Here is a 24,050-nt window from a genome sequence, read left to right as displayed (position 1 = left end):
ATATGGGGGGTCTACCACAAGAGCTCGGAGCTCCGACACCCGTCTAGCTGAGGTGATAGCCACTAGAAAGGCAGTTTTCCAAGAGAGGTAGAGCAGGGAGCAAGTAGCTAACGGCTCAAAGGGGGGCCCCATGAGCCGGGACAACACCAGGTTAAGATCCCAGGTTGGAGCAGGGGGACGGACGTTAGGGAATAAACGTTCCAGCCCTTTAAGGAATCTCGACACCGTCGGGTGAGAAAAAACGGAGCGACCGTCCGCACCCGGGTGAAAGGTGGAGATAGCTGCTAGGTGGACTCGCAACGACGATAAGGCCAGACCTTGCCCTTTGAGGGACCAAACGTAGTCTAAGATTTCGGTTACCGAAACTTCCATAGGGCGGAGATTTCTCTCTACGCACCAACAGGCGAAGCGCTTCCATTTCGCCGAATATGTGGCTCTTGTGGACGGCTTCCTGCTGCTCAAGAGCACCTCTCTCACAGGCGTGGAGCAGTGCAGCTCGGAACCAGTCAGCCACGCAGGAGCCACGCCGCTAGGTGCAGTGACTGCAGGTCTGGGTGACAGAGGGTCCCGTGGTCCTGGGTAATCAGGTCCGGATGAAGGGGCAGGGGAACTGGGTCGGCTATGGCCAAGTCCAGCAGCATGGTGTACCAGTGCTGCCTGGGCCATGCCGGGGCCACCAGGATCACGAGAGCCCTGTCCCTGCGCACCTTCAGGAGGACCTGGTGGACCAGAGGGAACGGGGGAAATGCATAGTACAGGTGGGTTGACCACTGGATGAGGAAGGCATCCGCTATCGACCCCGGCTCCCTGCCCTGAAAGGAGCAGAACGCTTGGCACTTCCTGTTCCCCTTGGACGCGAAGAGGTCCACCCGGGGATAACCCCACCTCCGGAAAATGGAGAGAGCGACGTCCGGGCGAAGGGACCACTCGTGGGACAGGAAGGATCTGCTCAATCGATCTGCCAGAGTGTTCCGTACTCCAGGGAGGAAGGAAGCCCTGAGGTGAATGGAGTGGGCTACGCAAAAGTCCCAGTGTCGTATCGCCTCGTGGCACAGGGAGGAGGACCTGGTGCCGCCCTGCTTGTTGATATAGTACATGGTCGTCGTGTTGTCCGTGAACACAGCGACACAACGACCCTGAAGCTGATGACAAAACGCTTGACAAGCAAGGCGGACCGCTCTCAACTCCCGCACGTTGATGTGGAGCCCCACCTCCTCCTCGGACCACAGGCCCTGTGTCCGCAGGGTCCCTAGGTGGGCCCCCCAGCCTAGACCTGAGGCATCCGTTGTCAGGGATACCGAGGGCTGAGAGGGGTGAAAGGGAAGACCCGCACATAATACGGACTGGTCTAACCACCAGCCGAGAGAAACTAAGACCTTCTGGGGGATTGTGACTAACATGTCTAACGGTTGCCTTGCCGGCCTGTAATAACTGAGAAGCCACAGCTGGAGAGGCCTCATGTGGAGCCGAGCGTAGTCGGTCACAAAAGTGCACGCCGCCATGTGGCCTAACAGGGTTAGACACGTCCTCACTGACGTCAATGGGGCTGACCGCAAACGTTGAACGATCGCCGCCATGGTCTGGAACCGTTGCAGAGGCAGCGAGGCCCTGCCCACAGTGGCATCCAGGACGGCCCCGATAAATTCCACCTTCTGCGTGGGCCTCAGAGTGGACTTGTCTGCGTTTATCAAGAGGCCCAGACGTGCAAACATGGCGGTGATCATGCGGACATGGCTGTTGACCTGCTGTTCCGACGTGCCCCGAATCAACCAGTCGTCCAGATAAGGGAACACGTGGACACGGTTGTGCCGAAGATGCGCCACGACAACTGCCATGCATTTCGTAAACACCCTCGGGGCCGTGGACAGGCCGAATGGGAGGACTGCAAATTGATAATGAAGAGCCCCCACAACGAAGCGGAGAAAGCGTCTGTGGCGCGGCCAAATGGCAATGTGGAAATACGCGTCCTGCATGTCGAGGGCGGCGTACCAGTCTCCCGGATCCAGGGATGGAATAATGGTCCCCAGGGATACCATGCGGAACTTCAACTTCACGAGGTACTTGTTGAGTTCTCGCAGGTCGAGGATAGGCCTGAGGCCCCCCTTTGCCTTGGGGATCAGAAAGTAGCGGGAATAAAACCCCTTGCCTTTCTCGTTTTCCAGAACCGCCTCTATAGCTCCTTTGCTGAGGAGCGTCTGCACCTCCTGCCGAAGGAATTGCTCGTGAGAGGGGTCCCTGAAGAGGGACGAGGAAGGAGGGCGGAAAGGAGGAAATGAAACAAACTGCAGGCGGTATCCCGTCTGCACCATGCTTAAGACCCAGCGGTCCGATGTTATTTGGGACCACGCCGGGAGGAAAAACGAAAGGCGGTTGGAAAACGGGGGGGAAGGATCCATAGGGGAAACTGTTACCGCGCCCTCGGGCGCACCTTCAAAATGAAGGCTTAGGACCAGGCGGGGGTTTTGAGGAGCCTTGGTTCTGCCCCCCTTGGTTCCCAGACTGCCTGCGCCTGCCGTTCCTGCCGCGGCGCCTGTAAAGGTCCTGCCGCTGGCGGAACTGGGAAAACGGCCTACGTTGTTGCTGTTGTTGCGGCCTAAAGGGTCTACGCTGCGTCACGGGGGTGTGCATCCCGAGGGACTGCATAATGACCCGTTGTCTTTTAGACTCTTGAGTCTGGGGTCTGTCTTATCAGAAAACAGGCCCTGGCCTTCAAAAGGAAGGTCCTGTATCGTGTGCTGGAGCTCCGGCGGAAGGCCGGAAACCTGCAGCCAGGAGATGCGACGCATCGTAACTCCTGATGCGAGGGTACGGGCAGCCGAGTCCGCAGCGTCCAAGGAGGCTTGTAAGGCCGTGCGTGCGACCTTCTTGCCTTCGTCCAAGATGGCCGTAAACTCTTGGCGAGCATCCTGTGGCAGCAGCTCCTTAAATTTGTCCACTGCCACCCAGGAGTTAAAGGCGTATCTGCTCAGCAGGGCCTGTTGGTTAGAGACCCTGAGCTGCAGCGCCCCAGCCGAATACACCTTACGGCCAAGGAGGTCCATCCGCCTGGCTTCTCTGGATTTGGGGGCTGGAGCCTCTTGGCCGTGACGCTCCCTATCGTTCACCGATTGCACCACCAGTGAACCTGGAGTCGGGTGAACATGTAGATATTCGTATCCCCTAGAAGGGGCCATGTACTTTCTCTCGACTCCTTTCGCTGTCGGAGGGATGGAGGCCGGGGACTGCCAGATGGTATTGGCGTTGGCCTGGATGGTCCGTATGAAGGGCAGGGCGACCCTGGTGGGAGCATCGGAAGAGAGGATGGTGACAATTGGATCCTCTATCTCCGAGACCTCCTCTGCCTGCAGACTCAGATTTTGAGCCAATCGCCTGAGGAGGTCTTGGTGCGCCCTGAGATCCAGCGGGGGGGGACTGTTGGAGGAGGTACCCGCCACCGCCTCATCCGGGGAAGAGGATGATGAGACCCCAGGCACGAGAGTGTCTAACTGAGGGTCTTCCTCAGCCCTCGCCTCTGCCTCCGGAGCTGCAGCGGAGTCCTGCTGTTTGGACCCTTCCTCCCCTTCCGGGGAGGGAGGGGGGCGAGACAAGGAGGCTTCAGGGGCCCTACGCTCCGCAGTCGCCGGTCTAGCAGGGAGCTGCTGGGGGCCCTGGGCCTGATGGTATGCCCAGGGTGTCCAGAATCCCCACTGTTGTGGGCCTTGGTCTTGCAGCGGCGGATCACCGAACAGCGCCGCCTGGCGGTCGGTGCCCAGCGCATACCCGCTGTCCGTCTGGGAGGATACGGACGGCTGTCTCGAGGGCCATGGTGGGGCCGACCCCGGATGGTAAGGGTCTGCGCGGGCCGGCACGGAGTATCGTCTCGGTGCCGGGGACCGGTGCCGGGAGTCATATCGGTGCCGGGACCGGGATCGGGACCGGGATCTGTCACGGTGCCGGGATCCTGATCGGTACCGGGCGCCGCTTCGGTGCCGGGACCTGCCACCAGCTCGGTGCCGGGAGGTCGACCGGGACCTACCACCAGCTCGGCGCCGGGAGGTCGACCGAGACCGGGACCTGCCACCAGCTCGGTGCCGGGAGGTCGACCGGTGCGGCGAGTAGCGTCGGGACCTGCTCCTGGAGTCGCGGTACCGGTGCCGCCGACTGGAGCCTGACCGCGACCGCCTCGATGCTGACCGTTGCCGCGAGTGCGACCGGTGCCGCTGAGGGGAGCGGTGCCGGGACTGCGAGCGGCGTCGGGATCTGGAGCGCCCAAGACGTCGGGACCTGGATGGCGAACGACTGTCTCTGGGCGGCGCCGACATCATGGGCTTGCCTCTGGACACGACCCGCACCGGAGGTACCGGGGGTGGCAGCCGAGTGGGCTCAGTTAGGGCAATAAGGTCCCGAGCCGAGGCGAAGGTCTCCGGAGTGGATGGGACCACTATCTCAACCCCAGATCTCATGGGGGAGCTCGGCGGCACCGGACTCAACGGACCCGCCGGGCCCAGAGTCAACGGTGTTGACGGTGCCGGCGGCGCCGCGGCCGATGTCGAGGCCGGGCGCTCTAGCCGGGTCTGTCTGGCCGGAGTATCAGACTTCGACGGCCTTGGCTCTGACTCCAGTGCCGGAGAGGGTCGGTGCCGAGGAGTCTTCTCGGTGCCGGAGCGATCCGGTGCCGGTGCCGATACCACGGCCTGCGAAGCCGTCGGGTCAAGTGCCGCCTCCATGAGGAGAGTCCGGAGCCTCTGATCCCTCTCCTTCTTTGTCCTCGGCTTAAAAGCCTTACAGATGCGGCACTTGTCGGATCTGTGCGATTCCCCGAGGCACTTCAGGCACGCTTCGTGGGGATCGCTGGTAGGCATGGGCTTCTTGCAGGCCGCACACTGCTTGAAGCCCGGCGAAACAGGCATGAGCCTGGCGCCGGGTGCCGGGAAGGGCTAAGCCCCCGGCGAAGAACTACTTAACAACTATTTAACTAAACTATCTACTTAACAAACTAATTAACAACTATAATGGAACTAGTGATGAACGATAGATAAACGATAGATAACCAGGAGAGCTAGGGACGTGGAGGACAGCTATGCCGCGCTCCACAGTTCCAACGACCGACACGGCGGTAAGAAGGAACTGAGGAGCGGGCGGGCCGGCAGGGGTATATATAGAGCGCCATGGCAGCGCCACTCTAGGGGGCGACCTGCCGGCCCACTGGAGTTGCTAGGGTAAAAAAGTTTCCGACGAACGTGCACGCGCGGCGCGCACACCTAACTGGAATGGATGTGAGCAATCACTCGAAGAAGAATAGAAGTTACCATACAGGTATTTATATGGCCTTCATTATTGTAATATCTGGGCACATCATAATCATTAGTGGATTTTATTCTCCCAACTCCTATGTGAGCTATTATTCCCATTTTATAGATGAAGAACGAGATTAAGTGACTTGCCCAAGGTCACACATGAAATCTGTGACTGGGCCAAAAACTGGACCCAGATCTCTTGAATCCCATTCCAGTGCACGGTCCATTAATCATCTTTCCTATAGAGTTTGGGACTCTAGCTTGGTAACTTAATTGATGTGAGCATGAGCCAGCATGCTCAGACTTTTGCAGGAAACTAGCTCTTTGTATCACTGTCACATGACCTCTATGGTCAGCTCAGATTACGTTAGCACACTCCAAAAATCACGGGACTGGACTGGAAGGGACCTCCAGAGATCTTCTAGTCCAGTCCCCTGCACTAAGGCAGGATAAAAGCCATCTGTCTTCATTCAGTAGTTGACCCACTGCTGGTTTCATAGAATCACAGAAGATGAGGTTGGAAGAGACCTCAGGTGGTCATCAGGTCCAAGCCCCTGCTCAAAGCAGGACCAACCCCAACTAAATCAGTTTATGAGTGGTGGAAGGAAATGGAGTCTCTTTGTGGCTTCATGTCCTCTGCTCTCAGAGAAAGTACAAGCCCTGAAGGAGCTACTGATTTTTGAATAATACTTAGCTGTGAACTCTTCACAACTCTTTACAATTGTTCATTCTAACATAGTCCCTAATAAGGTTTGAGTAAGTAGAGTGCTACCATAATAAGTCAACATTTACCAACAGATATCACTCACGGAGATAGGTAAAGGTAAATAATTTGTGTTCTCTCCATTACTCCTGAATGGTAACTGGGGCTGACTTTAATAGTAACACTGTGGAGACAGTAAAGAGAGGTTAATGGCCTGACTTTCAGAAAAGCTGAGCGCCTTCTCTGGGGAGAGCTGGAGATCAAAAACAAATGTGAATTGTGAGTTCTCAGCACTTCTCAGGTGGTAAGTCACTTGTCCAAAGCCCGAGAGGGAGCCATTGTCAGAGCAGGGATTATTACTCAGGAATTCCTGACACCGGTGACATTAGACAATGCGTCTTGTTATAAGAATATGTTATACAGTATTCACAGTCAAGTGAATTGGACACAATAGCCAGGGCCATTTTCAAGCCTCCACTATTAGATCCTATTTATCCCAACTGTAAATTATCAGGTAGCATTTTCCTAACAACACAAAGAAAACTTTGGCAAAATAATATATATAAAGAAATTCGGTGGAGGCAGAAATAGTAGCAGATGCTGCCTAATTTTAGCTCCAGAATAGGAAGCAAAATAAACATATTCTGCAGCAACATACATAAGAAGAAGAGGCCAATGTAAAACAATCCATAACAAGCTCAGTTTGGAAGATTTGGAAGTAGATGCATTTTTAATGCATGATTACGCATGAACACAAGCCAAAATTGACTACAAGTTTTGAAATTATCCCATCAATACAATGATGGAAAATGGGTGGAATGATACCCCTGTAAATAGCATCATGCACAGGAAAAATGACACGCAAACTACTACGGGTCAATTCTTGCACCTAGAGAAGGGGAGTTTTATTTTTCACTTCAATTACTTCACAAGTTATTTGAGCATATTTAGCAACTACAAAAATAGAAGACTAGCCCTCCATTTTCAGTGTAGCGAGTCTCTGAAAATAGCTCTAAGTGGATTAAACTACAAACAGTGCTAAATTGGGCCATGTCCAGTAGCTACCCACCCAAATGAGATAGAAAAATAATACCAAAGAATCTACTGTATGAGTAGGAAATAAAATAAAATTAAATTCAATACAGAATACATTTCTCTGTAGCTGAAAGCCTCTGGAGGATTATGGATCCCAAATACAATTTTTCAATGGGAGGCAAACACCCAGAAAGAAAGAAATTAACTTTGTGAGTGACCGAGTGAGATGTGTGATAAAGGCAACGTGCCCTGGTGCAAGGAGTGCTCCTTTGTCTTAGTAGCTGTGTGGGGTTGAGTGTACGGACAGGGTAATAAATGGGAAGCCATTTACTGTTCTATTTATATGCTGGTTTTCAAGGAGAATAGGGGTTTTGTGGCAGCCCTACACCTTGAAACTTACTCACTGGAACTATGTAATAGAAATTTAGACTAAGGCTGCTTTCCCCTTGAAGTGCTGCTTGACTCTTCCGTAGTACAATTATGAAAAGCTGGGTATAGAGTAGTGATATTCTATTTCTCACACACAAACCTTCATCAGAATCCTGCTGATAACTGATTTAGTCTTTCAGGCATCAGAACTAAACCTTGTCAGAACTGTGGCTTCAACAAAGCAGAGCTGAAATCAATAATCCCTGGACTGAGGTCAATAGTTTGAGTAAATTCACAGTGACTTACATTTTTCACTCAACAAACACTTGTTAAAATACTAACCTGCCTGCTAGGCCACATTGTTCCCTCCCACATTAAAACCTGAGGGAAGGGACTGGAAATCTTAGTCAGAAGATCCTTGTGGAGATTATTACAAATTATCCTGTCGGTCCCCACCCCCGTGGAAAAGCTATTTCTACCCCCAGCAGAATTACCTTGTTCTGTGGGAGATCCATAGAGATCTTATATCCCCACGTTGAGTTCTGCTCTCCCCCTCCCTCACCAGGTAAATTGGGTTGAGTGTTGGTCACTTCTTGGATGAGAGACCTTTAAGGGAACATGCAAGAGCTGCAGGAGGAAGTGGTGGTGGTGACTTGACAGGTCACACTCATTCCTCTGATTTAGTACTGAACCACTGCCCTGGCATGATGCTCGGGGTTACTGTGCTGCTGTTTTCTGGAGGAGATCTAAAACCGAGTTTTTCAGAAATTAAAGATCTAAAAGCACTTTACATGTTAACTCTACACCCTCGCAAATTCAGATTCCGATGATAGTATTCTACCTAGTTAACTTCCCTATATCATTTCAGTTGGATGTGGTTGGTATTCCTTGATTCTTCTTAAAACTCAAATTAGAGATAAGATGCTGTTGGTATGCTCCAGCAATTCTGAACAATTGGTGAACATTAAAAAAAAAATGCAGCAATGAAAACTTTGGAAGTGTCATAGCCTTCTTTAGCCCTCGCCCAAATGCAGTACTGCTTCTGGTCTTAATAGGTCCTGGAATAAGAACATAATGTTGCTATGTGCAGTCAAACAGTGTATGCCTTCCACCCTAGAGGTGGCTGCAGTTCAGTGATGAGTGACATACTCCCTATCTAACATTCATCTACCTTGCAGGGGTCTTATGAAGAACTTTGATATGTACAGATGAAAAACATTTTAGAAGTGAAAACTGCCATCATTCGTTAGGAACAGCAATAGGAGTGTCACTATTATTATTATTACTACTAGTAAAAATAATGTGGTAGCACCTAAGAATGTCAGTCATGGACCAGGACCCCCATTGTGCTAAGCCCTATACAAACACAGAACAAAAAGATGGCTCCTCCCCAAAATGGCAGCATGCAGAGTATAGACTCTGCACTCCCAGCTAGCATGGGTATAAATAGCATTGCAGATGGTGAGGCTTGGTATAGGTGAGTAGAGCAGAGTGCCCTACATACCTCAAGCCCCAGGGTAATACCCTGCACAGCTCTCTACATGCCAAGCAGCGTCTCCCATGTCTACACTGCTATTTTTAATGGTGCAGTGTCCTGCTGCTTTCCCACTGCCAGAGCTTTTCCCGATGCAGTGAAAGGCTCTGGCAGCAGAGCAGTGACAAGTATGGATGCAGCTTGCCTTTCGCTGTGGCATGCAGCTACACATGTAGTGCCTGTCTTCTACATGCTGCCATAAGTATAGACAGAGCCTGAGTAAATTATGATTTTTCGTAGGAGACGTGTGAGAGCAAGCAGGACCCCACTTTGACTGGTATGAAATAAACCTGAGATTTTTTTTTGCCACCAATATGGTAAATTAATAAAATGAGCTTGTTATTAATGTATTAATCACTTCAGTAATCCAGCCTCAGACTCACTTCTGTAACATGATGTAATAATAAAGCATTTTCTAGTAATTTTATAAGGAGATAGATATTAAACCAGGAACACGTGACAGCCACAAGAACTCCAGATCATCCTACTGAAGGTTCTGTAATATTAATTTAACAGGCTTGATGAAATTACAGCCTGTCTTTAAACAATAATATGTAATATTTAAATACATTTTTAATTTTAAAAAAAATCTATTCTTGTGAAGAAAACATTTTGCTTTTGCCTTCACGGGCTTTGGCTTTGAAATCTGGATAGGAATGTTGACTAAATTTCAAGAGATACAAAGCAATTTCAGATTCACATGCTGCACACATTCAACGCTCGGATGTAATTACCTCCAGGATTGCAGCAGACATCCCCTCTGAAATAGAGCTGTTCACCACTGCAAAGCATCTTTTCGCAGCAGCGTGAAGATCATCTTGAGGTATCTCCTGTAACAAATGTACCCCAGGTGTCCTAGAAGTAAAGTGTGCATAATTAGGACAATTCCTACTGCATGCACTATGGACTTTTCCCCTGAATTTAGGGTAGCTGGGTATAGCCTAAAGGTTAAAACAACTCTGGCAGTCAGGAATTATGGTTCTGATTGCACTAATTATCAGTACGTCTACAGTGCAATTGGAGATGACTGCAGCTCATGTAGACATACTCACACTAGCTATAATCTAATTAGCCTGAGTACCACTTACAGCAAACTGGCACCACATAGGTTAGCATCAAGAGTACATATGCAGTGGGACTGGGTGGGGTTGTACCGACCGCACTGAAGCACATGCTGCTGCATCTTCATTGCTAATTTTAGCTGTGCTAACTAGATTAAAGCTAGCGGGGTAGACCCATCCAAGCTGCAATCACACGTTTGATTGCACTGCCGACATCCCCAATGACTTGCCCATGGGAAAAACAAAAGGGGTATGATGAGTCATAATTAATATAACTAGATCCTTCAATAAAAGATTCTGTAGGCACAATGTAGTATTATTACTAGCATTTGTGTAGTGCTCTCCACCTGTACTGAATATTCTGATTAGCTATTATTTATATCACAGTAGTGCCTAGAGACCTCAGCTGAGCCTAGGGCCTTAACAGCTCACAGGATGGGGTTAGTGACGTGCAGAAGCTCATGCAGTAGGTCAGTAACAGAGCTACAACTCGAACCCTCATTTTTTTGGATCCCAGTCCAGCACCCCTCTGCCAGACCACACTGCCAAATGCCACCATTCTAATTTTGTAGCATTTTACACCCAGTTTGCACAGCTGTAAATGACTATATAACTGCATGACTGTGGAGAATAGCACTGTAACTTAAAATAACATCAGTGAAAAGCCCAGAAGAGACCCTTAAGGAGACTCAATAAGGACTAGGAAGAAATTTTCTCTTGCAACAGAATATTACAGAGAACATGCACTGTGCTAATTCTTAACTGTCCATCTGGCATTGGCTACCAGAGTGAGGAAACCGATCTCTTGTTCTGTTCCAGCCAGGCAATTCTTATGTACTGCAGAAGAAATCTCTGTTTTCTAAAATTTATACGCTTCAATCAGAAAACACTTAAACTAGAGACAGAGAAGAGCTAACGCAGGTTATCTTGTCCACCCACCAACAGCACGTAAGATCTTGCAGAAACAAGGGGGAAGAGTGGAATGAGGATATCCACATGAATTATAAATGGAAGAAATCTACTTCTAAATCAGATACGAGTTAACACAAAACAACATACAGAGTTCTACTTAACTGCTGAAACAGTCAAACGTACAATATTTTATATGTGAGCCTTATATACAAACTACTAGAACTAGTTTGTTAGACATGCAGACAACTGTTCACATAAGGTACAAGGATTTGCGCACACACAGATACAGACAATAAAAGGCTAGAATTACTCCCTGCTTCTTTTTAAACTGATAAGGAGCATACCTGCTTACCTATTAACTTTTTCATTGACTTCACTTGTAAACTGTGTATCAACCTATAAAGAAACACATACACCATTACATGTCTCTATTTAGCAATACAACACACAAACTAAACACCTAAAAGGAAAATACAAATTTCCACAGTTCAGTATTTACAAAAATGTGCTATAAGTTTAAAATGAAAGTCAGATTTTAAAATCATGCTATAGAAAACCACATTTGGTAGATTCATGTTTAGTTCTTGAGAAGAAGGATGGTCTTGTGATTCAGCCACTGGTGGGACTCAGGAGATCTGGATTCTATTTTCAGCTTGGGCATAGATCTCTTTGTAACCTTGAGCAAGCCACTTAATTGCTCTGGTCCTCAATTCCTCAACTTGAAAATGGGGATGATGAGATTTCCTTTCTCCCACCCTTTGTTCCTCTTGCCTATATAGACTGGAAGCTCTTTGGTGCTGTGACTTACTATTGTTATGTGTTTGTACGTTGCCTGAGACTATGGGGCCTTGATTTCGGGATGGTTCTCTAGAGCGACTGCAATACACAATATTAATAACTATGGGATGGCCACCTTGTAATCCAGCCTTAGCAGGGAACAGGGCATCTATAAGCTGCCCTGCTGAACGGGAACTGAAATTCAGAGGCGGGTAGTGGCCCAGCAGTAGCCCTTTGTTCAGGATCTGACCATTTGAATTACCTGTGAGGGAAAGTAAAGTGACTTCTTGGACCCCCACCACCCCTTGCTCACAACTGAGCCCTGCACTCTCAAACACATTTAAAGCATTAGTAGAAGAATCTGTTTGAAAACTAATGTAAAAATCTAAAATGTGTGACTATAATGGGAAGAATGTTCTAGATTTATTAAAACACTTCTGCAAAGATGGGAAATTAAGCAGGCTTATTTACAAAGACTAACAAAATCAGTTGTTTTCATTTAATAGGTTGAAAAAAACCCTATAAATAGGCATTTGGGAATCATAACCAGATGAAGAAGAACAGAAGTTGGGTAGTTGTTTTGTTTTTGTTTTTTGTTTAAATGTGAGTTGATTACGTTGATTTATGAGACTGTGCAAAACACAGCATTTTAAAGCGGTGTGGAGACAGTAGGGTTTAATTTTTCCCCCCATGTTAATGTATTAGCTCTCTTTCTAGAATGAGCACATAATGCATAATTATTATAAAGGACACTGTCTACAGATGAGCTTGTCAGATAAATATTGTACTTTGCTGCGCAGAACCGAGTATGAAACACATACCCAAAGTATTTTAGAAAACACTTTTTGTTCTGGAAAAGTAATTCTATTGGTAGTGATTACAATATAAGCAGCACTCTAATACTTGTGTGTGCACAGACATCCAACCCCAATCCCCATAGAGAGAAGTTTAAGGTGCATGCGAGCAACATGACTGAAATGATGTTGGAGACGCACACAAAAATGTTAGTGCTTTCTGAGCCAATCAGTTGTGCAGGATGCCTAGAAACCTCATAGCAGCAGCAGCAACATTCAAGTTACTGGTCTCAGAAAGTTACTTCCACTGCAAAAGATCTCCATGGTCAGAGTCCTAGTACAGCCAAAAGAGTTCTTCTTGTAACATTTTATCTTGCGTTCCCTAATGATGCACCAGGTAAGAGTTCTCATCAGTCACCCAGTGCATTTTATTAAACAATTCTTCGTTGCAAAAAAAAAAAAATCCCAAACAGGAAAGCCGTTGAGGATTTCATATCTCATGAGATATCACTGAGCTTGTGTTGGATGAATTGTTTCTGTAAGTGCAGATGAGGCAAAATGAAAATTCAGTGGATGCAGAGTGTAAGAAACCACATCTAAGAGGCTGAGTTAGGCTATTAGGGAGACACTAGTTTGCTGACAGGCAAGAATCATCCCTAAGACATGTTCAACACTGTGGAAACAGTCATAGATCAAACATTTCACAATGATGAAGATATCTTTGCTTCAGCTCAGGGCCTAGCCTGATCAAAATCCAGAGGAACTGTCTGCAAACACACTGTATTAAACACTTGCCATTTAAAAATGAACTTAAACTAAAGAAATGGTCCAGAATGTTTTGATGATGATAAGACTACTGCTATTGTCTAAACCAGGGGTAGTCAGTAGGCCAAATCCGGACCACCACATGCTTTTGAATGGACCCCAAAATCTTTTTATTTACTACTTATTATCATCATCACTGTTATTTTTATATTATTTTCTCTGGGGTCTGGACCTGACAATACCTTGACAAAAAAAAGTTCACTATCCCTGGTCTAGGCTTTGTAGAAAGCAGAGCTCATAGCACATTTGCAGTCTGTCAACATGTTGCCCTGCGTGCTATGCCTGCAACTTCAGTAAGAACAGGTTTTTTGCTCAGAGTGTAGGGAATATGAGTGACAGTGAAATAAGACTTCCTTAGCTTCACTGCTGTGGGGGACCTCGTATTCAAATAGATCAATTACCGAGCAGGCTTTTACAACTAAGTTTTAATGGTCAGTAGCTTTAAGGAAAACTTTGGAAAGAACGCAAAATTCAAATGTTGTCTTTAAAGGAGCTCTGTCTGTCTGTAATGAGTATCTACAAGAAATTTACAACAATTTCATCAACCACAAACTGAATCCTGTGATTCTAGATTCCTCTTCCATTACATAGCTAACAATTAATATTTCTTAATGTCTTCTGATGGATCTACACCACTACAGCTTCTTCCTTCCTTTCTAACACAGCTTTGCCAGCAGCTGGAGAAAAAACTAGCTGGAAGCTGTGTGAGGTGAGTTAGATGAAGAGACTATTTATTAACTATTAATTATTTGTATTACTGAGCACTTCGGATCCCTAATAACCTGAGAACCATAGTCCTGTGCTAAGTGCTGTACAAACACAACAAAAAGACAGTCTCTGCCCCTAAGAGCTTACAAAGGAAGACAACAGCAGGCTACAGACAGATGGTGGCGTACAAGAGAATGATGAGATGATACAGATCAGCATGATAGGCAATGGTCTCTGCACAACAACAATCTAACCATTCTCCAATATTTTGTAGTCATCACAGTAAGGGAGAGTTTAGAGGAGGGATCCGTAGTTGGATAACGAGGCAGCTTTGAGGATGTTTACAGGGAATGCCTTCCAACCACATGGGACTGCAGAGGAGAAAGCACAAAGGTGCTTGACTGAAAATTTAGAAAGGGGCCGAAGGCAGGCTGGCATCATGGACCCTTCAAAGGCGAGCATCAACAGCTTGATACTAAACAAGAGACGATAGATAGGGTGGGATTGACTGTGGAGCCTTGAAAGTGAATATAAGGATGCTAGGTCCTCTCTATTTGTTAAACTATTAATAATTTGCGTTTCTGCAGTACCTTCAGGTGTAAAGATCTCACTGTGATCTCTGACCCTAATAAATTATACTTCCCAACAGATCGAGCCTTCCTACAAGAGAGCACATATTAAGAACCTGAACAAACGTGTAATGATAATAAGGGTTTCTTTAGGATCGGAGTCCAGTGTTCTGTGAATATTTAACTAAAGTCCCTTTGATTTAGGGTTGTTTTTACTTCATTGCCGGTTGATCATAGCAAACCAATTTGGCGTGTTATTACAATTTTTATTCAGAAGCACTAATAACAACAAAGTTATATAATTTCTTATACTTTGTACACCTAGCTTAACTTAAGTAATTGGACATGGGTAAGGTCTCATTTCTTGAAAAAACAAAATTGGGAAGGTAAATGAATCAGACTAAAAACAAAATGTCTGTACTACCTACAATAAGGGGGAACACCCACTGAATCATTTACAATAAACAAAATAAGCCTAAAACCTATAACAAGGTAAAAAGAAGGTTGTGGATAAACAATGTGTGAACAAACATCTGGAATACTGGGTGAGAGGCTCAAAGTCAAGCTGCTTCAAAGCTACTTATTTAAATCCATTAACATAAACTTATTAAAAACATAACCACATAAAGTTTATACTCACTGTCCACAAGAATATAGGACTATATGTCCTACAAATGCATTCTATGCAAATGTCATCTTGATTTCTGAAACTACTTTTGGAGTGCATCTGAGAGATTATTTGCCATATCACTTGCACGATGTTTTAAACAAAGAGGAAATATTGAAAGAATTGAATATATAGATAGACTGACTAAGCTGCTAAGTGAGAGGGGATATAAAAATCTACAGTTATTTGAGGTTGTAAACATCAAAGATGGAGAGGAAATGTTTATTATAGCAAACGATTGTGGGGGTGGATACAGGAGAAAAGTGATGAAAAGAAAAATGTAGACTGCATACAGGGAAATCTTCCCAGTACTGAGGTCTGGGAGCCTGTGGAATAATTTTGTACTTGAATTGGTAGAAGCGTCATTTGTAGATTCCTTTAAAACTAGATTATAAAAACCACTAGAAAACATACAGTCAGGAAGAGTCCTGCTTATTTAGGAGATGGGCTAGATGACCTGGTAGGTCCTTTCCATCTCTAGATTCTATGATATTCAACTCAACAACTATCTTGATGGGCATGGGAAGAAGTCAGACATGAAAAAAATAGTTGTCAATGAAAAATAATGTCATTATAAACATAGCAATATTCTGTACTTTCCACATGTATGGTTAAAAATTACATGGCATCGTCAAAGAGGGTTTCAAGAGGGGTTTATTGCAGTACAAGAGGTGAAACTGCAGTATGGAATGCTCAAATGAACAAAAGTTCTGCAATGGGATTTTATCTTTTCAGAAAGAGATTCTGTAAGCCCCTATCCTTGCAAGGCAGAATTGCTGAAAATCACCTTCTGCTACAAGTATCTTTATAATTAAAAATAGAAATGGGGGAAAAGAAAAAAGTTGTGGAGGGGCTAGAAGCAAAGGAGTGTGAATGGTATTATAGGACCTGTTCCTGCAACCGTTACATTCAATCGTCAGGATCTTGCAACCGTTATGATCAATCCCATTCAAGTAAACAGGGCTACTCGTGAGTGAAGGATGCAGGATCCAAGCCATAATCGAACACAAACAGACAGAAAATAAAATACATTAGCCTATTATGTGATGATAATTTCTAAGGGCTAGATTGTGATACCCACAATGAATACTATCTTACACTACAAGTAACTCCATTGACTTCAACAGATCTTGTGGTGTAAGAGTTAATGTAAATAAGGGTATTACAACAGAAGTCAGAATGCAGCTAAGATTTATTTTGAGATATAGATTTCTAGTTGCCCCTCCTATCTGCAAATACATTTTAATAGTATTTGGAGAAAATTGCCTTCTGTGTGTGTGAGGAAATATATTTTTTAAAATGTTTTAAGAGTTTTAAAAGTCTGGTCAATCATTCAACCTCTCTGGATATGCTGCATATATTAATGTTGGGCTCATCGTAATGACGTTCAATTCATGAAAAAGTGAAGCAAATTTAAAAAGACAACTGAAGTGCCTAAAGTCTTCATTTGAGGCAGCAAATGCATCTTCCAAGTTGCAAATACAAACTGCATTATACCTGCTCCAGATTTATCTTCCACTCCAGTTCACTTTCAAATCTTATGGTGTACTAGAGTGGAAAGAAATGACAATAAAAAGGAAAACATAAAAGAGGGAAGATAGTGGTATTTTTAATAGAAATGTATGTAGTGAAATTTAAAGAGAACAAAAATGAGTAAGAAGGAGAAAAAAAATCATATCTGCCCATTCAGATTTTATTCATTTTCTCATGTTACCTGAAAGCTTTTGGGGTCACAAGAAAATAAGTACAGCAAATTTAACTGTGGAGTTACTGTGTTACCCTGTTGTGAAACTTTCGCTACTGTGGATAAATTGTCTCAACTTCCTGAATTCTTCTGCAAAAAAGAATACTGAGAATGAGTGCAGCAGAGCATTTGGCCCACACGAAGCCAAAGCATTGGGAAAGTCTTTGGGTTAGATGAACATTTCTTAAACCTCTCTGTTATTTCTTTTTAAATGGTTCAGTTTATCATCTTGTACTCAAACAGCTAAAAGCCATCTCTCTCTCGGCACTGCACCTGAAGTCTTAAGGTGATTATAAAGGGTAAAATTCATCCCTTTGAAGAGACCCAGCATAAAGTCTATGCAGCACTTCACTCCCATTTAGAGCTTCAAAATCAGGCTTTAATTCTGTGTAGGCTTTGTGCTGGGCTACTATGCACAGGGATGCAGTACTACCAGCCTCAAGCATTCAAAAACCATGAGTCAAGCCCTAATTAGTCATGAGGTTGCTTAAAAATAATAACAACAAATGCTGCGTTTTTCTTTTGCCTTGGTTTTAAGCGTTTGTGTTAACATTTTCAAGATTTTTCTCCACGACCATGAGGGCTAGTGTGATGGGATGTCTTAACCCCACACTGGCACTGAAGGGGTTAAGGAGCATCTCTGGGCCCAGGTGACCTCACCCATCCCCACCTACTGATCATGCTCCAGCTGGAAGAGGAGCTTAATAGGGAGCCAGACAGCTCAGAAACATTCTGATGGGGCAGGGAGAGCGACCAATTCTGAGAGCTGCAGAAGAGAGGTGCTGCAGAAACCTTTCCTGGGGAGATTCTGCTTGCCTGCTAAGCCCAGGGGGTAGAAGGTTTGGTTACTCTCTTCTTCTTTACTACTTTGTATCATGCCCTGTAAGAATGTCGCAGGGTGGTGGGTGGTAGGAAGTGGCCCAAGGAGACAGCCATAAATCAATCCTGGGTGCTCAACATCATTGCATCTTAGAGGACCCTGGCCTGGGCTCCCCTACCAACCACCTTTGTTATGAAGAGCACAAAACCCCTCACTTACAGCCCCCCCCTTGGGGAAGCCAGAGGAGGACAAAGGCTTTGAAAAATCTGTGGTTGAGACTGGCATCTGCAGGGGCCAACAGACCGACTGAAAGTCCCCCCCAACTGGGACGGCATAGGACCCAATATCTTCCCTGGGACTCTGTTACCCCAGAGGGGGATAAGATTACTTGGCGACTCGACACAAGGGTCAAGTTCACACATATCAAAAGGGAGACTGCCAAGGGATAGTGGCTAGGGAGAGACATTGAGGGCAGGACACACAGAAACCTAGTGCCCTAACACTATGTGTTGCTGCCAGTGAACACTGCCTATCACCACTAGAAACTTACTTTTTTTAATTATCATTTTAAATCATGCCCATATGATTCCAAGAGCTGGGGCTTTAGGACAAATTACAAATATTGTGAGACATCATGAAATCCTGAGCTTTGGCAACACTGTAAAAAAGGCGGATTTCACTCAGACAGAGGGCAATCAAAAGTATACTGGCCATTTATACAGACTATACCCTACACTTAAAAATCACAGTTATTAATGGTATCCATATCGTTTTTCACCTTCTCTGTATAAAGCCAGTCTAATCCAAAAAAGGAACAAAAATTCCTATTGTAAAATGCAATCTAACACTTTCATTAAAATATATGCAAGTCATTTCCAGGAATGCTGCAAATTCATATTTAGCTTGAAATATGGATTGTATAAGAGCCACACGTCTGTAAAACCTAACACCAATATAAATGCCGGGGGGAGGAGGTGTTACTATTCTAAACCTTCCCCTTTCATGTCTCAAAATAAAACTTGACAGCACTCAGAATCTAAAAGTGAAACAGACATCACTGATTTTCAGCTTGAGTGCTGTACTCACTGTCTGGTGTCAGAAATAAGTCTAACATCGTTTTGTACCAGCTGGCGTCTGCTAATTGTTTGCACATTCAGACTAGTACAAATGGCATTAAAATAATCTAAACTGAAGGAAACAAAGGCATGACCCTCTGCAAAATCAGCAAACTCAATGGGAACAGAAACTGCATTACACCAAAACTGGGGAAGGGAAGACTTCATATCAGCAGACAAATACATGTCATAAGACAGGCTGCAGTTCAGCAGGACTCTTAAGTTTGTAATTGCAGGAGAAGGCTATTAAAATACTTATTAAAAATAAAATGGGTGACTCAGCTTTTTAGTTTTTGCTAGTTAAGAGCCCTGTTTTGGTTACTAAAGGTAAACCATCTCAAACAGCTGAGACATGAAATGTCATGTGGAGCTAAATTTTGATATACATCCTGCAAACACTTACACAGTGCTGAATTTTTTATAGGTTAATAGTTCCACTGAAGTTAATGGGACTACTCATATGTGAAGTTAAGCACGAGTGTTGGCAGAACTGGAACCTAAATCTTCACCTACCAGGCTATCATGAGTAGTACTATGCATGTGCAGGTAGCAAGACATATGACTTAGTGGGGGAATTAAAGCCATCAGGATGTTGCTTGCAGTTGAATAGGTAGGAGACACTGAGAACAAACAGATGCCCATACCAACAAACAACTCTTGGCGGGTAAGAAGAAATGGGTGATTAAAGGGACACTGACTTAAAAAGAAATCAATTTTTACAAATAACCCTAAAACAAACCTATCAGGAGGACTTTAGAAGCAAATAAGGGCTCAGTTCTGCAAGGTACTAAGCACTAGATCCCTGACCTAACAAAGCACTTGAGCATCTGCTTAACTTTGTCCCCCTATAGGTTGGCCTAGTCACGTGCTTAAGTATCTTGCTAAATTGAAGTCTACAGCTCTTTAAAAAAAATCTAGCAGTGACATTATTAACAGAAAATCAGTCACATGTCTTTTGTAATACGTTAGCAACTTTCACACCAAATTCCACTATTCTCTCTTTGTACACTTTGCCTGCAGTAACCTGTATGCCCTAAACGCTGCAGAGTAGCTACAAAAAGTATGCCAGGGAACAGGTGGTGTTCAATATCACCTCCATATTATTACAAATTTTCATAACACAAGGCTCTGGAAAAAACTCAGAAATGATAACTGCTGTTGTTTAAAATGTTGGATAACCTCTGCTCATGAAATATTAACACCGAAATATGAATTTCTAATATTTCATTTACAAGATTTGACCTTTTATTCCTTTTTGAGTCTATGGTAGAGATTCAGTGTGTTAAACCAATGGTATGAATACCCTAGTAAATATTAAAATTCAAATGTTAAACCAGCAGTTTTCCCCTCCAAAAGTTGGTCCTATAGTCCAATGTGAGAATAAATCCTCTTCTCTGAGACTGAAATCAATGAATATCATTAACAAGTCTTGTGAATGTACAGAATTTAAAATTCTAAACTGGAGAGAATATATGTGCTCCAATCGCAACAGTGTCCTCTACATCTACAAAACTGACACAAGGCCATTGGATGCAGTCAGCTGAGCTAGCTCCACTGAAGTCAAGGGACGTATGCCAGTTTGCACCCGAGGGTCAAATTCAGAGGTGACATATAAAGTCTAATTTAAAATTGCTTGCTAGTCGAAGGGCCCTGATTGAAAGCCCACTAAAGTCAATGGAAAAAGTCAATGGATTAGACTGTACATTGGTGGAACTTGTATGCCAATGAGCTGGATGAAGGTGAAAGGTAAAAACGGGTGGGGGTTACTTCCGCATACACTTGCTACACTACTCATTCTTGTCTTTAGGCGCGTGAGATAGACCAGCTTAGAATCCTTACAGTCAGAGAGCCAAATTCAGATGTCATGGGCCAGGAAGTAAAAGGTGTAAGTTACAACGCAGTAAGTGGGTCTGAGTCTCACTCTAGGCATCTTAAGTTGGTGAACATACATACTGGAGATCATTATACCAACTCTGACTCTCTCTTAGTTAGACCGTAAGCTCTTTGAGGCAAGCACCACCCTCTCCATATATATCTATGTAATGTTTAGCACTGTGGGGCCCCAATCCTGACTGGGACTGCTAATTGCTGCCATATTACAAATAACTTAGGTCTGCCCAGCTCTCACTGAATGAAACCAGACTTTTGTCATTGACTTCATGGGGAACAGATCCTTAGACTCCCTTCTAAATGTAGCTCTAATACCTCAGGCTATCAGGAAATCATCAGACCCTACTGAACCATTGGGAGCTTTGGAAATTGGAAAATTAGAATGTGATTGATTTCCACAGCTCAGAACATCTTCTGAACAGCCATGGAGTCTTTGTAAAAGTTCAAACACCATTAACTCAGTTTCCATTTGCAAACAATTGTCAAAAATAGATCTCATTTGTCCACTAAAATAAATCTGTGTGAGTAAACATAAATTAAAACAAGCAAAAAAAACCCCCAACTTACTGCAGGTCCAATTATAACAAGGTGGATATGGGGCTCTCTTCTGTGCCACTCTAAAACACAACAGTAAATTTTTTTTAATATTAACAAATTATGCTTAATATTCTTACAATCACATATGACTGGGCCAAGTCCTCCTCCCTTGAAAACCATGGGAGTACTTGCATGACTCAGACAGGTAGAATTCGGACAGTATTGTTAGTGATAGTGTTTAAATATGGAAAGTAGATCAGATTTTCACTTCAACATTCACATACAATATTTGATTCATTAACATTATTGAAGTTAGTGTTCATTTTTCTTTCCCTCTGTTATGATTCAAGTGTTATTTTTTGTGATTAAGCTGAGTTATTATTTTAGGATAATTTTTTAACAGTGAAGCGTTTTACAGGATGCTGGTGAATGGGGTTACTTAATCAAGATGGTTTGGATTCTTGTTCTGCCGAAATGACCAAGACTCATTCTTACCACGAGCACCTGCATGTGGCCCCCAGGAAATGCTGCGGAAATGCAATGTTTTGTTGTTACTGGTGGAGGGAAAGAATAACTGCAAAGTCATTACAGTTGTATACTGTTTGTAACTCTAGAATCTGAAAAAATGCCTCTCTCCAACGATTCCATTGCCGAAATAGTGAACCCACAACCCAAATGAGTGCCCACTCATGTGAACACTTACTTGACTTTAACATAGACTACACATGGTAATAAGCCCTCCACAGTATAGTAAGGGTTTGCATAATAGGTTCAACAGAATAGTGGTCTAAGATTTGTAGGGGGCTAAGATTAAGAATGCCTGGACTCCCTGCAGCCACAGTTCAAATCCTGGCAGAAGAGACTCATCCATTCACGCTTTTGACACAGCTAAATTGAGAAACATGCCTTTGCAGTATATGTGGGTCTTTCAAAAGTGAACACCTAGTAAAAGGTATGACTAGCTTTGATATAAATAATCTAATCAATTCCAAAGGGTATGCGGTATGTCTAAACTAGGAAAACAGATTGTGTTTTAAAATATGTTAGGCTCTCCTGTAGATTCACCACCCACAGTGTAACAACTTTCTTTTAAGAAGTCAGATTTTGTCTATCCTTTAAAACCTGTTTTAAAATGTTTCACCCGACCTCTTCAAATGTGGTCTATTTCCTAGTTCAGACAGAGCTTGGAACTTTGAGAGTAACTTAGTGAATCTCATTGGCTGGTGTGATCTGTTTTCTGTATAATTATCAAATATATTGCTTTTTAATTGGTGTATCAAATTTCAGACCTGCCTTATTTTGGTTGTGCCTCACATGAACCTTCGTATCAGTGTTCGACTTTATACATCTTGATGTGAAATGTACCAAAAAGAAATACTGAGAACAAAAAGACACAAAGGATATAAACATTACAAATACGAACTTTTACTGCTCTTCTCACCTCTGACCACCTCCCTCCTAAGCTGATCTGTTGTCATTACTTTCCACATTATATCTATTTTAGACCTCGATCCTGTTCTCAGTGCAGGGATTCTGTCTTATATGTATGGTACGCCCTGTGTGAATTATGATACTGTAACAATCTAATTGAACATGGAATAATTGTAAATCAATTTTCCAATTAGAAAGGACTTTAAAATTTTTTTTGGTTGTTCATTTAAAAAAAAACCCACACTTTTCCAATCTAGAACAAAAGTTAAAATTCAAGCTGGTCACTCATCTTTTTAGTTCATAGTTTTTAGTTACATTTTAAAGTTTAATCTTGTTTTGAAGTTGAGAAACGATAGAATCACAGAAAAGTAGGGCTTGGAAGAACCTAAGAGGCTCTGTAGTCCATCTCTCTGTACTGAGGCTGTATTAAGCATAGCTATGATGAGCTGACCGAAAGAAACCCTTACTACTTCTCCCTTGTCTCATGTACAAACCTGTATCTCTCGCTCTCTCAAAAAAAATATATATATATAGTGTCCTTGCCCATTCTTTGTTAGGGGAAAAATAATGAGAAAGTGGCTTTACAGAAATCTGATGATGAATACAAGAAAAGTCTACTCGCAGGGGATACGGGATAGATTTTATACTGAATCGAGTGTATTCTGACACAGAGTTTGGGGAGTTGTTTCTGTTCTATGATTACTTATATGGAGCAACCATTCAATAAACTGATATTTCAGTTAGTGCATCTCATTATCTTGGGTCAGTGAACTGATTTACGAAGCTCCCGGTAATCTCAGAATACTCCAAAGAAGGAATATACCCTATGAAAGGCATCAGTGCTTCAGTTCAACAACAAAGTGAAACAATAAGAGTAGAGTGTAACAAAGCATAAAAGTAAACTTTTAGTTTAGACAATTACCTGATTCCCTAATGTAGAACAGAGACAGGTTTGTGATACTAATAACACCAATTTGAAAAAATGATTGAGATATCTAAAACTTAGAGTAGCAGATATCTGCAGACGTCACAGCCCTGGCTCAGCCTCAACATCCACTTCTTTTTGCTCCTGCTCTTGCATTGCGGAGCATCTCTGGTGGAAATTCTGTGACCAGGTTGACTTCCTCCACTACAAATTTGTTCTCTCCTTCAGTTCTGCCATATTCCTAGCTAAATAATTTTACTCCTCCGATTTTAATTGAATCCAAACCTACAATCCCAGCTGCCTTTTTATCACCTTTGAATTATTCCTCAAACCCTCCGTTCCTCCTGCCACCACTTCT

General features: G+C 44.0%; 1 protein-coding gene across 2 annotated transcripts in view; it reads right to left on the bottom strand.

The window, feature by feature from the left end:
• GLT1D1 (glycosyltransferase 1 domain containing 1) overlaps window positions 1-24,050 on the bottom strand; it is a 90,813-nt gene that overhangs the window by 18,812 nt on the left and 47,951 nt on the right. The window contains exons 8-11 of one of the 2 annotated variants that reach the window (XM_030582866.1): window positions 21,367-21,416; window positions 16,728-16,778; window positions 11,243-11,286; window positions 9,652-9,772 (exon numbers count right to left, since the gene is read on the bottom strand). In XM_030582866.1, coding sequence (XP_030438726.1) covers window positions 9,652-9,772; window positions 11,243-11,286; window positions 16,728-16,778; window positions 21,367-21,416 — 266 coding nt within the window. The remainder of the gene's footprint in view (window positions 1-9,651; window positions 9,773-11,242; window positions 11,287-16,727; window positions 16,779-21,366; window positions 21,417-24,050) is intronic. The other variant, XM_030582867.1, reaches the window with a different exon arrangement.

This window comes from Gopherus evgoodei, chromosome 13 (assembly GCF_007399415.2).
Source record: "Gopherus evgoodei ecotype Sinaloan lineage chromosome 13, rGopEvg1_v1.p, whole genome shotgun sequence".
Classification (NCBI taxonomy): Eukaryota; Metazoa; Chordata; order Testudines; family Testudinidae; genus Gopherus; species Gopherus evgoodei.
Note: the sequence above shows the minus strand (reverse complement) of the source record. Positions and strands in the feature narration are given on the sequence as shown.